The following is a 16,743-nucleotide window of genomic DNA, read 5'->3' as shown; positions in this document are numbered from 1 at the left end:
AAGACCAACATAGACTTAAAAAAAAAACCACACAACTGTTGATAAAACATTAATTAAGAGGCCTTGTGTTTCCTCCAGAGCGTACAAATGTCAAATTATTGGCAAAAACTTTCATCTTCTTTAAGCTTTGTTTGTATTTGTGATACGTTTAAAGCAACTTAGCTGATGTCAGGAGGGGAGAAAGGAAAAATTCATACATTTTTGAGGTCATGCTTACATCCAGGTTTACATTATTAAGTAGGGAAAAGGATGACAGCTCATCAAAGTAGACTAAAAAGGAAATGTATCTGTTGAAGTACATTGTGTAGCATTTTTGTTTAAGTGTTTTTGCTGCAGCAGATTATTTTTAAATGTGTCTTTCTCAAGAGTGAAAATCACATTTATCTATATTTTCTTTATTTTTCTGTTTTTTACTTATGTCAAAATAGAAAAAAATTAGTTATAAATATAAAAAGTACAATATATATATAAATAATTTTTCCTAGAGGGTGAAACAAGACTTTGTGGCTCCTACTAAGTTTTGAACAATAGAAAATCAGTGTGAACGGCTCTTGAAGGTTGTGGAGCTCTGCTTCAGACCTTATATGACATGAACTTTGTCTTCTATGTGAAACCAGCACTGCCTGCTTAAGCTTACACTGAGAAACAAGTGAGGTAGGCAGAGTGTTTGTCTTATCTTCCACTTCTGCCACCAGCTGGCATCTGGGAGTCTGCTGCATGAGAGCACATACAGCTGAAAATCCAGTCTGCCATAAACACTGGGATACTGAAAAATCCTGTCAACGCTTCTGGGAAGGTTAGCTTTTAATTATTTTCTTTACAAATGAACATTCTTGTCAGAATCTCAGAAACTGAAAATGTGCTTGGTACCGGTCCAATGAACCATGAAATGATGACTGCCAGACACTGATAATATGTTGTTTCAGGTGTAAAATAAAATGTTTGCTCTTGTCTTACTAAACCCCTCATGAGAATAAGAGATAATGACTCATTTTCATTTAAAACTTTTTTGTAAAATTTGGAAAAGGGGCAACCCAGACAAGGATGCCACAGACACATCTTTAAATATTCATCTTTAATACGTACAAAGAAAAACAAAGAAATCCAGCTTTATCAAAATATTTTATTAGCAAAAATTCAAGTTTTCTTCCAGTTAAATGGTCTGAACATTGAGATTAGGAAACTTTTTATGCAATTTGGCCTTTTTAGATATGTTTTTATTCAGAGACAACATCATCCCCACCATGAAAAAGTGCTCAAAGTGACAGAACGTTTAGAAAAATATAGCTTGTACACAAAAATGCATCTAGTTAAATTCAGACAAGTATAAAGTTCAGATCAGTTTCAGTTTTTGATCATAATTTAAGTAGAATCCCAGAGATGTTCACAGTTTTTACACCGACAGCTGAGAAGGCACTTAAGTGACTCCAAGTGAAAACTTCACAGTAAGTTTGACGTAAAATGGAAAGCATACTGTTATGTGTTATACTCGAATGGTCCTGAGTGTCTTTTAAGGAATTTAAAGATGGTCCAACAACATGAGATGTGAAAACATTCAGCAGCTGGGTGAAAACACAGAAACAGATGCTCATTCAGTTGGAGGACGTGTACAGTTTCTGAAGAGCTGCAGAAGTTGGAAATTCCTCATCTTGCAGAAATTCTCGCAACAGGAATGAAAGAAGCCTCTGTTTGAAACAAAAAAGAAAGCATATAAATCAGACAAAAACAGAAGAGGTCACAGAGAGTTAAAACTGAGGAACTCACATAAACCAGCATTTTGTTTTCTTCACTGTCCTGAAAAAGGTTAAAAACCGACTCCACGTCCGTCTTCTTCAGGACAATAAAGTTTGAATCTGTGCAGAAAAGAACCAAATTAGCTGGAAAACAAACAAAAGGATGCATCCAACTTAAAAAGAAGCATATAATCTACATCTGGCATTGATGAGGTCATGAGCTCGCGCTCTGGTCTCATCTTTATCCTCTTTGGTGCGGGGAGGAAGAACTGCTGCCGGACACTTGGGCCACTGTTTATTCTTGAGCATGTTGATGTACCCGGCCATGTGCTCTTCTGAGGGGACTATCTTGTTGAGAAAAGAATTAATTTTCCTGCAGAAAAGACAGAGTTTGGGGGATTTAGAACAAGGAACAAATTGTTGAGACACAAAATGTTTCGAGTACCACACTTACTTTTTCAAGATCGGCATCACAGGTTTTAAAAAGGCGTCAAAAAAGTTAATAAGTATGGAGTTTCCTGTAAAGACAAGATAAAAGTACATTACCAGAAATAAGAAATGTTCTTAAAACACTTGGGTAATGTTCAAGCTAACAAACACAAACATTTTGAGATTTAAAACTATGAAATATACAAAAATGTTACTCTGTTGTCCCCTAACTGTAAATCTGACCACTAACTCGCACAGCTCTTTCCTATTTAGGGAAGTTTTGCAAAGGGAACACAGACTTCCTGTTTGAGGCTCATTTAAAAACAAAAGCAGCTTCAGCTTATCAGGTGACACCAGACTTGTCATGAAAACAAGTCAGTCCCCAAACACTGGAATGCCAAACACTTTAACTTCAAAAAGAGTCTTAGAATCTAGTTTCAAAGCAAGTGTTCACCTCTGCAGTTGGATTAAATCTCAATTCGTTCTACTGAACGCCCCATAAAACTGCACTAGTACTGAATCCTCATTTTATTAGACACTTTGGAATAAAACGGCACCTCAACAGTTGCACAGACGTTTAACACTTTTAGGTGACATTGGATAACCCAGTTTTAAAACAAGCTTACAGGGGGTTTTCCAAAAACTTGTCACGTCGTCAAAATGTTGATTTGACCATTTTTGCAAACGTCAGGGATCTGTCACCTCAGGTCTACCCAAAAAGACCACCAATCTGAAGAACTGTTTAAAAATCAGCATGTGATGCAACCACAGACTCGGCCATCACTGCTTGTCACATGCGTCTCAGTCTGGACTGGCACTGGTGAAACCAATTGACTGTATAAGAGAAGTGGACTGAGCGAGCGGGACGTCACCCATCGAAAACTAGATACTTCTGGTTCCAACTGAATGAAGCCAATTCAGGCACCATTTTTCAGCAAAAAATCTCTTTATTTCTCAAAAGAAAAAGATTTCGGCTTTTCGATAACAGTGGGTACTTCCTGTTTAGAAGAGGGGTCACTCAGTCCAGTTTTCTTATACAGCCAATGGTGAAACATGGCTATAAAATTCAATAATGGCTTTCTTATGAACCTCAAACGAAATCTTATCTGTTGCATTTTTGGAATTTCATTTTTTCCTTTATGACAGATCTGTTAAAAACAAGCAGAAACCAACTCATATGAAGATGAGTTAAAGAAAAGAAACTCTTACTTGATCTTTTACATTTCTAGTCATTTTTTCCTCAACTCCGTACAAAGAAATATCAATAATGAGATCAACTGGGACTTTAAAAGTGTGCTAAAACAAAAACAAACTCAAATTGAAAGACTGTATTTTCTGAAGCACTCAACATTTGCATTTGGTTTTCATCCCACTTAATCTCAGAGCAAAGTTGAATAAACTCTCAAAGGCCTGTTGGTTGCCTGAGGTTGATCATTTATCTTTTTTCCCTTCTTGGCTGCAGTAATAAAATCAGCTCCTGCAGTTCAAAGATTATCTTATGAATATTTAAGCATGGCTTCCTCAACTCAACTATTTTACATAAACTATATCGATATTTTATTTTGAATTTACATTAAGTCTATTATAATTCACGACTTTTGTGGTTTAAAGTCATAGGGCTGTTTGGGTACAAGCTGTCAACGAGTGCAGAACAAATGAAAAGCTACAGAGTCTGCACTAAATGTAGACAGACGAGGAGCAAACGTCTGCAGGATCAACTTCTGCAAGTAAAGCTAAAGCCCTTCTTTTCTGACAGACATATTTACGTGCAACAAAGCACAAAAGTTGATGGAAATTCATGCTGGTAGCACACATTGCTGCATTGCTAGCACATATTTTAACCCTTGACACCATCCAAATGACATGCAAACAGTCACTTCCTTTTTTTCCTAACACAAGAGAAAAAAAACATCTCAACCACACAAGCTAACTTTAAAGCGTCTCCAAACCTGAGATTTCTTTCAGCAGATCAAATATGGCTTTTGTAGCCTCCAGCTGCTCCCAGTTGGTTTGACACTTCTGATACTGCGAGTCCTCTCCTTTCACTGGGGGGTTCTGTGCTTCTTTTCCTTTGGACTTGTGTCCTGCAACAGCCATCCTGAAATGGGATCTATCTTTTTTATGTGACCTTGCACTGGAACTGGGCAGCAGTGGCGTTTCTGCTCCTTCCTGGTGCGAGGCGGTGTCAGACGCTTCCTCGTTGCCGGCGCTCTTCGTTGAGCTCAGAGAGTCCTGCGACCTGGATCTGGTCAGTCCCTTCATGATTGTTTTCAAGTGAGTGGTGAAAGTATTTTCAGAGTCCTCCGGTTTGTCTTGACAGCTGCTGTCATGCGAGTCGTCTGAATCAACAGCAGGCGGCGGATCTTGATCCCTCTTTGCCTCTGCTGGCACTTGAGGAGAATCGTACTGGGAGACGACTATAGATGGGAGAGGAGAGCCGACGCTGCCGTTCTGAACAGAGTTACAGTGATTCTCTAAAGACGGAGCTGTGGGTTCTGGATGTGAAGATGACACTGTGTTTTCTTTGGGGACTTCTGTCTGTAGGCTAGAGCTCTGTAAAGAACACAAACAGTCTGGCTGTGAGAGCCCCCCTGAGATGCAGGCTTTCATAGAAAACAGTCAAAAACACATAAAACAGTTCTCAAAGATATGTTTAAAGGAGCAGGCAAACAGTTCCAAACATTGACTTTACCTCAATCTTAATCTGCCATCACACCTCAGTTAATGATAGATAAAATGTTTGATCACATTTTATCACTAATAACCCAAATTTACTAAAAGTCGACGCGTTTTCATTAGAGAATCCTTGCATGTTCAATCACAAGCTTATTTTGAGTCATTTAAGTTGTACGATTCATCTCCATTAATGTAGAAGAAGATTGTGTCTCTTGAGAACCAGCACATGCTCATGTTGTCGAAGCAGATAATGGTCAATTATGGTGCAGGAAGCAGTTTGTGAGACCACAGCAGCATGTTGTGGTGAGCCAGTTTGGAGGTTTCGTTGCACTAAACTAAAAAAAGTTTCAAAGCAGCCTCTGCTGCACTGTGTAGAGAAACAACCGAAAAGATAAAAGCAGCAACACCACTGAGTGTAGCAACCAAGAGACGACATGGGTGTAACTATTTCGGTGCAAAATTGAAGCAGACAACTGTTTTACATAATATAGAAGCCGCTGCAAAAGACGTGGTGCATTATAGAGAGAAAACTGATAGCCCAAACTGAGCTAAGTTGTTATAAACAACACAAAACCCCTGATATCACGCAGCATATATTGAAAATACTGCAACTATTTAGGTGATGCTGTACAAGCTCCTTCAGCTGAGAGTTTTTATCCCTCAAACTAAATACAGAAAACCAGAGAGGGCCAAACAATCTGGTCCAAACTAAAAAAAAGTTCATATTAAACGAGATATGACATACAAGCCGGGCAAGCTAAGACAAGCTAATGTTAGCTTCTATGGAGTTCTCCTGCATATTAAACCCAGTTAACAATGTTGAAATGGCAGCAGGCTTAAATAGGACAGCAATTGTTCTGTATGTCTGAGATGTGTCAGAATGATTCACCTCCCTGACCAATCGGAGACAGGCTGTTAGCTGACATCACAACACTGCAAGGATGAGGGGGAAAAAAAGAATTTTTTGAAAGGGTTTCATCTACTGGGATGTTTAATGATGGGGGGCAGGGTTTATAGTCCCCCTGCAGCAATAAAGTCCTTAAGCTACATTAACACGCTAGACACGCATTCTTAAACACAGGTTTAGCCCACAGTATTCACACTGGATGAGCAGGGAGGGGCTTCTTCTTCTTCTTCTTGTGTTCCTACTGTTTACTACCACATGTCCACCACCTACCATTGGAAGAGGTTTGTAGTGAAGTCCCATACCTTTTTCTTTTACGGCTCTTCTGTGTATTAAAAGGGACGTCATCCATACGTCACTAACAAATCCGAGTCCCTGATTGGTCAAAGTTGGACCTGGTTTGGCTTTCAACGCACATTCATTGGCTGGATGTTTTGTACGTAGGAACTTGCTTAGTGACGCAAGACTTTTGAATGCGGAGACCTGAAACGTGCATCGTGTAGAACCACTTTCAGAGGTTTTAAAACCACTGGAAGTAGTTGCTTGAATCCACGTGGCCAAAGGTGGTATGAACCTTGCTTTTCTGGTGTGGTGCCTGCAGGTTCTCCCACCTCACAGGCAAACAGCCTGATTGGTCAGCCTTATCCGCCCCTTAGCTGTGAGTGAGGCTGCCTGCATGCAGACCTGTATGGGTCCAGTGACATGTTCAGGGTGTGCCCTGACTTTGCTTAAAAAGCTGGGAAATGCTGCATTAAAACTCCAGTGAGATTGAATAGGAGAAAGCAAGTGTGAAATGTAGATGGATAGATATTTAAGTGAGAATTATAGAAACAACATTCATGGATCTTTCTTTAATCTAAGAAATAACTCAATCAAATAAAGAAAATAAAAAGTGGATTAGAGCAGTGAACCACAAACATGAAAACTAAATCTGCTTTTAGCTGGAGGTTAAATTATAGGTTTTTAAGAACATGATGATGGATGTTTTATGAGTGTTGAGATGTTTTCATCTCCTCAGTGTGGAAAAACTGTCTACATAATACAAAAGCTCAATTCTACTGGTTACTCTTTGAAATGATGAATTTCTTTAACACTGGTGGAATTTTGGTCTTTTTTTCAACCACTTCTGCCTCCTTGCATAACCCAGCAGCCATGGTTCTTACATAACTTCTAAAGCCTCAGTGGCGTTTTAACCATTGACTGTGATTGATGAGGTCTGAAAATCCTTGTGGGTGAAATATTTCTGTAAAAGCATTATTGCCACACCCAGTGTCTGCTTATCTATTCTTTTTCATGTTGTCGGCTTGAAGAAAACTTTGAAAAAAGTCCACAAAACAGACAGAAATTACCTCTTCTTCCTCATGACCAGGAGTCAGTAGATAAGCCAGACCACTGAGAAGCCCCCATACACCTCCAGACTGAACCTCTTCATTCAGAAGTTTGTCAAGTGGACACAGGAACTGAAAAACTGGCTGAGTGTGGCCAATCAGGTCATCTGAAATCAAATCCTTGAGAAAGAAAACAAAACAAGATGTTTGGTGAATTGACCCTTAAGAGTTTTTGTGACATGGGGTTTGGGCAGCTCATCTGGACCCATCACCTGCAGGAAGCGCTCCACTGATGCCCTTGCTTCCTCTTTTATCTCACTGCTGACCTCACACTCGCCCAGGTCCAGAATCTCAGAAATGTTGGAGGAATCCTGAAAAGTAAGATTTTGTTTTTAGCATGAGTCATTCCAATTGAAACACAATGGATCGTCTCTAATGGGAACATTTGTGTGTGCGGGAGCCAGGAAAGGTTTACTGCTAACAAGACCATGTGAATCAAAGTGTTCTTTGACATGAATTACTGAACTAACAATATAGAATCTGAGTATTCTTTCTTTAAATGTAAATATAATACTAAAATATTTGTATTAGTAATAAAAAAATGTAGCTAGCTGCTGCTCCAAATCAAAAACAAACTGGGTTCTGCTTTCATAGAAATACTTAAAATACAAGAGAAAAGGTTACACTAACACTTGAGTCTCTTCCTGCTATGCAACCATGCATCATAAATACTGGGTCACAACTTCCCATGTTGTTAAAATCCAACAGTAAACCTCATGTTTCTCAGATAAAAGCACTTTTTTGAACAAAGGTCATATAGCTGCTTTTTTATTAGAAAGACCAGCAGACCAGCAAAGACTCAAAAACATGCAGGCAGAACTTCATTCTCTTACAGTCTTTATCAACTGACCTGCGTATACATAAAACAACCCCAACGACTAACAACAAAAAAGGATATGAATCCTTGTAAATCATGCAGGTCACTCCTCTGTTCTTGGAAAGTGCAGTCCATTTCTATAGTTGTCAACGCTGACCTCGCCCAAACTTCTAAGAACCAACAACTCACTCATACCAGGAACAGGTTTGCCTTGGAAATTCATATTTCAAAGTGTAAAGAAGAAGCTTGAAGAAATAATCAAAAATGGACAATTTGTAAATAGATTTTTAGGGTTCCCAGTAGTCTTTTCATTATAATTATGCAATTTTTAGCCTAAATAAAAAAAAAAACCTGAGGCATTTCCTTGGATATAGTTTATGTAGAGGGTCAAGAGTTCATCAAAAATGTGTCTCTGAATTCAGGGCGGGACTGTTGGCAGGGAGTAAGCCTGTGCTCTTTTCCCATTATCCCTTTGTTTAACACTCTCTTCTGCTAGCTTACAGCCCCTCACACCCCAAGCTAACATCACCGGTCCAACAAAAATGGTGACCAATATTGGAGCCATCCAGTCGCACAGTTCTGAGCGAGATACCAGCTCAGACGAGGAAAACAAAGACGTACATGGATCTATTTGTCTGCAAGTGGATGCATCAGAACGGAGCGGAGCAGAGAGACTTTGGCCTGCTGATTGTAGTTTGTACGCAACAACTTTTTTAAAAGATGTTTTTTATTAAAAAAAATACTCCGAAATGTAATTTCATGTCGTCTATCATAAGAAAAATGCTACAAGAACATATTAAAAACAACAAAAACATGATTTTCATTGGAGTGGCTCTCTAAGGAGACAGGCCTTAAATGTTTTCAGTTCCACTCTTTCTTCTACTCAACACAATTAGAGCGATCCAGACCAACAGCATCATTTGTGACAAATACTTTACTAAAGTTAAAAATATTGCACAAATGTTTGTACCTCCAGAGAGGAACAAAGGAGTCAGATGTTGACAGAGCTTTTAAAGGACTTTAATGAGGGATGTCCACTCGTGAGCCGCATAAAGATCTTCCTGACACTGAGCCACAATTAAATGAACATAAAACAACAGAAACATCTGCCAGAGCAACATTGTTAGGAAACCATGGTAGTGGCTCCGAGTAAACAGTTTTACCTGCCATATGTTGCGAAAATGGACAACATCCATGTAGGTCTTTTTGATGTCCCACTGCAGATTCTCGGGGCTGTCTTTTTCTTCCAGGTGTACGGTGAAGGTCAGCTCCTTCTCCTCCTCCTCATCCTCCTGCTCCCAGTCAGCCTACAGCACAGTTAGCACCTCAACAGTTCTGCTTAAACATTAATGATACAGCCAAGGACAAGGTTTAAAACCGCTTCACTGGAGAGATAACAAGTCAGCGGAGCACTCCGTCACTGTCAGGGATCCTTCCAACTCACATGAGGGATGCTGACAGTCCAGTGGCCGACACGCCACATCTCATAAGACAACTTGAATTCAATCAGGTCCTCTTGGACGCTCGCCAGATAGTCTTCTATATCACTGTCTTCCTGACGGTGTTTGGCATAGAAAATAGTGATTTGATGAGTGTGTTAGCTTTAACAAACGACTATATTCACTTTTAATAAACAGAGTTACCCTGTCAGACTCCTCTTGGCTAATAATGGAGCCCTCTCTGCTGCTCCCACCCTCCTCATTGGCTGATTCGTTGTGGATGGCCATGAACCTCATCACCAGGTTCTGCTCCACTTGCTTCATCCTCTTCTTTTTGGCTTTCTTAGACTTCACTTTGTCAACAAATTTGGACCATCCCACTTTCAACCTGTTAACTGGCATTAGAAAAACACACCATGCATGATTTCCAATTTTCTTTTTCAGGTCGACCTGGCTGCTAGACAAAAAAGTGAGTATTTTATTAGGATAATTATATTTTTTTCACTAAAATATGGCACAAACCTGCAGACATGAAATGCTATGAGAGTGGGCGACTACAGAAACCACAAAAAAAGAGCATTTGACACACTCAATAACACTTCTAGAGGTGCAAACAGGATTAGTATTCACACCAACAATGTTATTTTCTGTGCAAAAGCTGAGCAATTTGTTAACAATTATGATACATTTGTGTTTTTCTACTGTCATGCAACCTATTTCCTTCAGCTGTCAGTGCTGATGGATTGTTTTCAATAAGAAGCTCAGAGATGCCCTTCAAGACCAGGGGACTCAGCTTTCTGTTACTGTCTGGAGCAGACTGAAAACATAAAGCTGTAATTATCCATAAAAAAGCAAAATGGAAGAGGAAATTAGTGTTGTGTTTCCAAAAACACTCTGTTATTTATTCTACTGCGAAAGAGCACAAAAGAAAAACCCCCACAAACTACCCAATAAGGTTTTATTTTAAACTTCCAAAACCACACAAAGCCTTTAACTAAATAATAGATGATTTACAGAAACTCAGCCACCTCACATACCTTTAGTTTTTTCCTTGATCTCACAATCGCTTGAAGCAGCTTCTCTAGACAAACTCCTGAAAGAGCCAGCGACAAAGCAAAGTCAGCTCCAAATTTCAAACGCAGATGGAGGCGGCTGCTGACATTTTTCTCTGGTTGCTAACATTTGGTCTATTCAGCAGTGTGCGGGGATGACAGCTACTCACATTTCACCGCCTTCCTCCTCGCCTTCAGCGCCCTGCGAATCCAGGAAGGGTTCATCTGGGTCGGAAACGTGCAGCTCCTCCGCAGAGTTTTTCAGGGAGACGCTGTCGAGCTGGTTCACCACCAGCTGGTTCAGGTTGTCGGGGTCGGATAGCCAGTTTACCAACAGCCCCAATCCTGGGAACCACCAGAGTGAATATCTTTTGTATTACTTGAATTTAAATCTACTGCAAGATTGAAATGTTTCGTGGCTGTTTTAGGATGAAACAACTTCAAGGTTTTCCAGATATTAGGTGTAAAGAGAAACAATTTTAAAAAATGCAGATCTGGGATGTTTCATAATAAAATCATTTCCTCTTGAATCATAACCGAATCACTTCCAACATGCTAAAAATGCAGGAAGCAGCAGGATCCTAGCTAGGTCAGAAAAGGAAAAAGATGAGAAACTGTGTGGATAGAAAAGTCTGCTTGAACTGCGGGGGGTTCACTACAGGAAACTACTTTTAAAAAGTATGTGAATGTCCCCCCAAAACTTTTTTTTCCAAGTAGATAAAACATAAATTCTTTTTCCTCCTATTTATTTTATATGTCAAAATAACCTGGCACAATGTACGTCACCCATGTCCATCCTGATCTTCAGTTTTAAGCATTAACATGTTTTTCATGAGCAAATATAACACGAATGATGCTGTGTAATAGAAATGTCTTACTTTTTAAGCTTTTATGAAAACAGGCAAAAACTAATTTTATATACCAGTAGAATCTGTGAGTTGCTTTAGATCTTAGTAGAATGTGCTAAAAAAAAAAAAAAAGCATGGAAGATCACATTCATTCCAGCTTGCGCAAATTCCCTCTACATTACCTCAGGTGACATGATTTAAAAAAAAAGTTACACCATTATCCTTTAGTTCAGTCCACCCAGCAGGGTAGAAATAAAGGGTTACAGGCTGATGTGGTTAGGGCTTCAAAAAGAACACATTTTTTGTGATCATCCCTGCAGGCCCCCAGTGAAGCTCCTCCGATTCAGACGTTTGATGTCCAGCTCAAGTGAATATTAATTAACCAGGCATCAGCAGTTCTATTGAGTTTTACTATAGTGCAGCAAGTCTATGTAATTGATGGGTTTTTTCTGTTACAAAAATGACACAACATCGTTTTTAAAGTGTGTTCAAGTCTTGTCTGCATCATGCACGAGACCAGAGCTGCAAGCAGGAAGTGATTGCACATTTATGGAGAGGAAATAGTCTCAATGGATTTGTGTGTGCATAGTTCTTAACTCATATAGGGCTGCCACGATTACCGGTAGTCAACTCATCGACGACTTGTTGACTATTAAACTAGTCGACAACTGATTTAATAGTCGATTAGTAAAGTGGAAAGCTACAATGGGATTCTAGTAGCTTTTTGAACTATTTGGACATTTATTAAGGTTTTTTAGGCTATTTTGGTGTTTAATATTTCAGCTACATGATAGCTGTTTTGGCTAATTTAGGATTTTTTCAGTTTTTTAGGTTAATTGGACATTTAACTAATATTTATTTTAGCTGGCTGTCCGCTTCAGCGTTTTCAGCTATCAACTTCATCGTATTTACCTATCAATTTTAGCATCTTCAGCTATGAGCACTGACATCATCAGCAGCCAAATTCAGCTTACAGCATTCACACAAGCATTATCGCAGGTAATGCTATGCACCTAGTTTTTGGTTATTTTAAAGCTAATGATGGTCAAGATATGTGCTTTACATCCAGTTTGTGCATGACCCGATTTGTAGAAGAACTAAAGTCCCATTTTGTGCCTAACTGTGTGTACCTGCAGTTGTGTATTCACACAATGTACTAGAATATCAAAACGTACAAATACAAAACACAATTTACGCACCCACACCAGCTTAAAACTAACTACGACCTCAAACAGCCCCTACACGTACAAATTTTTAAATTGTATGCACTAACCGCCTGACACATACAGACAAAACCACCCTCATCCACAGATCAGAGTTGGAAAGGCACATTCCTGCTAGAATGCTACATCATCAGAATTTTCCTATTAGCTGCTTTAAACTTAGACTGTAAATAAAATCAAGTAAAAACCTGAAATGTTTCCACACTTTCAGAGCAGGGAGCATGTGGGTCGCCCAATCTACCATCTTCAGCACAAATAAAGTGTTTGATTTGTATTTTTCCTCTGCTCCTGATTCACAATCATTTGAATACAAAAACACACAATTTTACTCTTAACTTCCTTTATATACGCGTTCAATCATGAGAAAAAGGAACATGTTTACAACACCATTTTCATTGGAGTGGGTCTTTAAGGTAGAGAGCGTGACGTGTACACTGCTCCTATAAGTACTGTACTACATGAGCTAAACTAAATGCTGAGCTCTTTGAACATTCAAACGCTCATTTGGGAACGCTCCTGTCAGAAACCAATCCCCCCTCCAACCATCAAACTTCAGAGCAGTCTCCATAGGCGTGCAATTCATTCTTTTGTTATTGACTGCTGTAAAATCACTTCATTTCATCCGGGGAACATGCTGAACTGCCAAAACCAGCCTCACAGCAAGACTTAGATGAGATAAAACCTTTTTATCTGTTGCAGGAAAAAAAAGTAGGAAAAGCCTGAGGGGACCGGAGCATCACTGCAGCAACAGCAGCAGCAGCCACACATTCGTACCGTCCAAATTCATCTCTAAGCTCTACGATTTCTCTAAACGCAAGAGCTTTCAAAGAACTCCCACTTTCAGGAGAAATCTAAAAGGGCTTAAAATGATGGAACACTCTGTTTCTATAGAAATGTGATTTTGCACTTTCTTACCCTTTAAGGCAATGATCTCATTTAAGGCACAGCAGTTCACTTCTTGCCCCAAGAGAGGTTTGGAAAAAAGGTTGCGAACCAGGGCGTCAGAAAGCTCCCTGAGAACTGCTAACTCCTCTGCTCTGGAGCTGAACAAGAGCTCTCTGAAACAACAAGACACACACAGAGAAGACCTAGATTTTTAACAAGCTCTTAAAAATCTTTAATCATAAAGGCTGCAAGATCGTCACAAGGTCCCAACGTGTGGTTACTAATTCATGAGCTTTTATAGAGTTGAAGCCCATTATGGAAAGGAAAGAGAAACTGACACAGATTGCATTTTCTTTCACTCATAATTTAAGGAAATAAAAGTGGCTCACCTGTCAGGCTGCTTTGCATTATGCAGGTGCTGAGTGAAAATCCGAATGGAGCCCACCACTGCCTGGCAGATATCAAAGTCTATGGCCTTCCCAATGATGCGATCGATCACAAAGTCAATTTCTCTGCTGAGGACCTGGTGGAGAGGCTGCTGCTCGCAGGGCTCAGGCACTTCATACCAGGGCAGGACCAGCTGAGCATAGGCACACTCGAACACTGGTGTCAGTCACAAAGATAGAAAATAAGACATTCTTTAAGACTGAAACCAATAGACAGAAGTGGAGAAAAAACTCATGGAGGTCAGTATGTGAGCTTATAGATAAATATCAAAACACTTCAAACCGATCATTGGGTTAGGATTAAAAATCATACAGGTCTAATATTTCACAGGCATGCCGACACCGGTCAGTAACCTACGGGGAAACTTTGGGCCCTCGCATCATTAGTTTTTACACAGATCAAGCATGTCGCAGCAGACCTGCCACACACTGCCATGGCAACAGTCTCCCCTCAGAGCGGAGGACTCACACAGCAACAACAACAGCAGACTGAACTCCACTTCAGAAGCTCTGAGGTCTAATCTCAGCAAACCAAACCTGTTACGGTGGCACGAGAGGCTGAACAACATGACCAAAGATTATCGGCAAGAATATTTTATATTTAAGTCACACCTTTGGGAGAAAAGTGCTTCTGAACAACTGAGCCAAATCCAGCGTAATGCTGCATTCACATGGAATGAGATTCACGCATCATATTTGTCCAAAAATGTGTTTAAACACCAGACGCTCTCGCCACCTGTGCAAGAAGCTACCCTCAAGTATTTTTGTCATCATCGAGCAATAGTAACGTTCAGATTTGAAGACAATATTTTTTACATATTTCTGCACTTGGAGGGCTAAATGTAGCCAAAGCAAATCAGATTTGACCTATATCTCATTTACAAGATGCAGATGATGTTGAGCGATCAAGTTTATTTATTGTGAAAAGCATTGGTAAACATGGTTGGATTCATCTACTGTAGCATCTACGTCTGAATGACGGCGCTTTCAGCGGTACTTCCGTCTCTCTGCGACACAGTTTGATGACTTGCTATCCGTATTTGACTTTTGATAATGAAAGAAAGAAAAAAAGGGTCTTGATGTACATTAAAAAATATAATAAAGTTCAGGAGGAGAACAATCAGCTTCTCCGTGTCTGTTTTGGACAGCACTGCTTCTTCTGCTTTGCCGTTTGTGGCAAACACGCCTACAGTTCCCTCTTACAGCTGTTAGTAGGAAAATAATGGACACATAAGTCTATAATTTTTTTTTTTTTTAAATAACAAGTCGCAACTGAGCATAAGTCGCACCCTGGGGCAAACTATGCAAAAAGCCATGACTTGTACTCTAAAAAATACAGTCCTACAAGGGGTTTTAGACACAGACCAGGTGGAATGTATTTGTTTTCTTTTAGTTAAAATTTTAACAAAAAGTATGCTCTGAATTATGCTGATAGAAGTACAAAGAATTTTTAACATTAAACTCACATAAGTTATTGTCTTAACTAAAAGTCTGCACAGCACAATAATCAAAGCAGCCACGCTTTCACTTTCATCAGCTCAGTCTGCAGACGGCTGTATGCAAACTGCGTCTGGTTCTGTGTGACGTCTCAAACACACATCCATCCCAACCTATAGGGTGTATTTTTCTCCTTTTTCCCCTCTCAGGGTCCCTCCTTCTGCTGTGTAACATGAACTGTATGTGCATGTGGGAACAGTATGTTTCAGCAATGTCATATCAAAACAGAACTGATGACAAAACACTGTGAAATCTGCAGCGTAACCATGGCTACTTCCAGCTCCATCTCTGGAGTTTCTGCAAAGCCCCTGAAAAAGACAAAAGAGAGCTTTTATTTGCTCCAGGCAGGCCTCACCTTGCTGCAGAGACCTCTTCACATCAGGACAGCATGGCTTCAGCGGGTCAGACAGAGCAAGAGCTCCCCCATCAATCAAGTCAGAGGACTCCTCTTCATCAGTTCCCTGGAAGACAGGGAATGCACTAGTCAAACCTGTTGCTGAGCCTCAGACTGATACTCTGAAGACTTGATGTAACTTATATTAATACATTACACTTTGTTAAAATGTGATTTATTGAACATTTCAACACATAAACAGTCAGAAAATAATATTTTCCTGCAACAGAGCCCAGCTTACCAGCAGCGGGAGCTTTGATGTCTCCTCGTCGGTTTGAGTGCTGTTCTCTCGACCACCGTTCGAACATAACAATGGAGTCGAAATGCAGAAGAGAACAAATATGAAGAGCTGTGCCAGCGCGCGACCACAGTCTGAAAAATACCAAAGCAAGCCGAGACTTCCAGCGATGACGAGGCGCAGATACATCTTCATATCGGGCTCCTTCCGCTCCCGTCACTAACTTTGACCCGAAGTGTGCTCAGTGAGGCGGCTGGCCGCTCCAGCGGCATGTTACAGACAGACGACAAGCGGGAGAGACGAAAAGCAGAAGTCAAAGTAGGATGTTTCCTTCAAGCGCCACCTAAATCACGATGAACTCTAACTTAGTCAAAGTGGTTGAAGCCGAACTGTGATTGGCTGCGGTAGCCGTCCCGGCATGTTGAGGAGGGAGCTGACCCGGGGCGCCCTCTACAGGTCACACGCAGAACTGCCAGTCCAAACTAAATCAGCAGCAAGAAATGGCAAATCCGAAAAAAGAAATACAAAGCCTCCAGCAAAGAGCAGAAATGCAAATAATGTCATCAACGCATAAAAAAAAAATTTTTTTCTTTAACCTTTATTTAACGGGGGGGGGGTAGTCTATTAAGTGAGATCATCCCATCTGGATACAGGTGATGGTACTCTGCTTTCCTCCTCCTGAGGCACCTTATGTAAGAAAATTCCATCCTTTGTGACCTCAACTAAGTCTTACCTCACTAGAATTTTAAGTTTTAACCAGTTTGCTCACTTGGT

The 16,743-nt window shown here is 40.1% G+C and overlaps 1 protein-coding gene across 1 annotated transcript; it reads right to left on the bottom strand.

Annotated features, from left to right (window-relative positions):
- Nucleotides 1-1,103: 1,103 nt before the first annotated feature.
- On the bottom strand, nt 1,104-16,420 carry si:rp71-46j2.7. Its single transcript, XM_024283976.2, has 16 exons — nt 15,973-16,420; nt 15,693-15,798; nt 13,784-13,997; nt 13,425-13,567; nt 10,609-10,783; nt 10,424-10,479; nt 9,591-9,781; nt 9,392-9,502; nt 9,111-9,254; nt 7,343-7,441; nt 7,092-7,250; nt 4,112-4,715; nt 2,188-2,251; nt 1,931-2,106; nt 1,765-1,853; nt 1,104-1,685 (listed from the first exon to the last, which is right to left on the bottom strand). Exons 1-16 carry the CDS (start codon nt 16,162-16,164, stop codon nt 1,593-1,595), a joined length of 2,616 nt encoding a protein of 871 aa, XP_024139744.1. The 5' UTR covers nt 16,165-16,420; the 3' UTR covers nt 1,104-1,592.
- Nucleotides 16,421-16,743: the final 323 nt, after the last annotated feature.

Source organism: Oryzias melastigma, linkage group LG10 (genome assembly GCF_002922805.2).
Source record: "Oryzias melastigma strain HK-1 linkage group LG10, ASM292280v2, whole genome shotgun sequence".
Lineage (NCBI taxonomy): Eukaryota > Metazoa > Chordata > Actinopteri > Beloniformes > Adrianichthyidae > Oryzias > Oryzias melastigma.
Note: the sequence above shows the minus strand (reverse complement) of the source record. Positions and strands in the feature narration are given on the sequence as shown.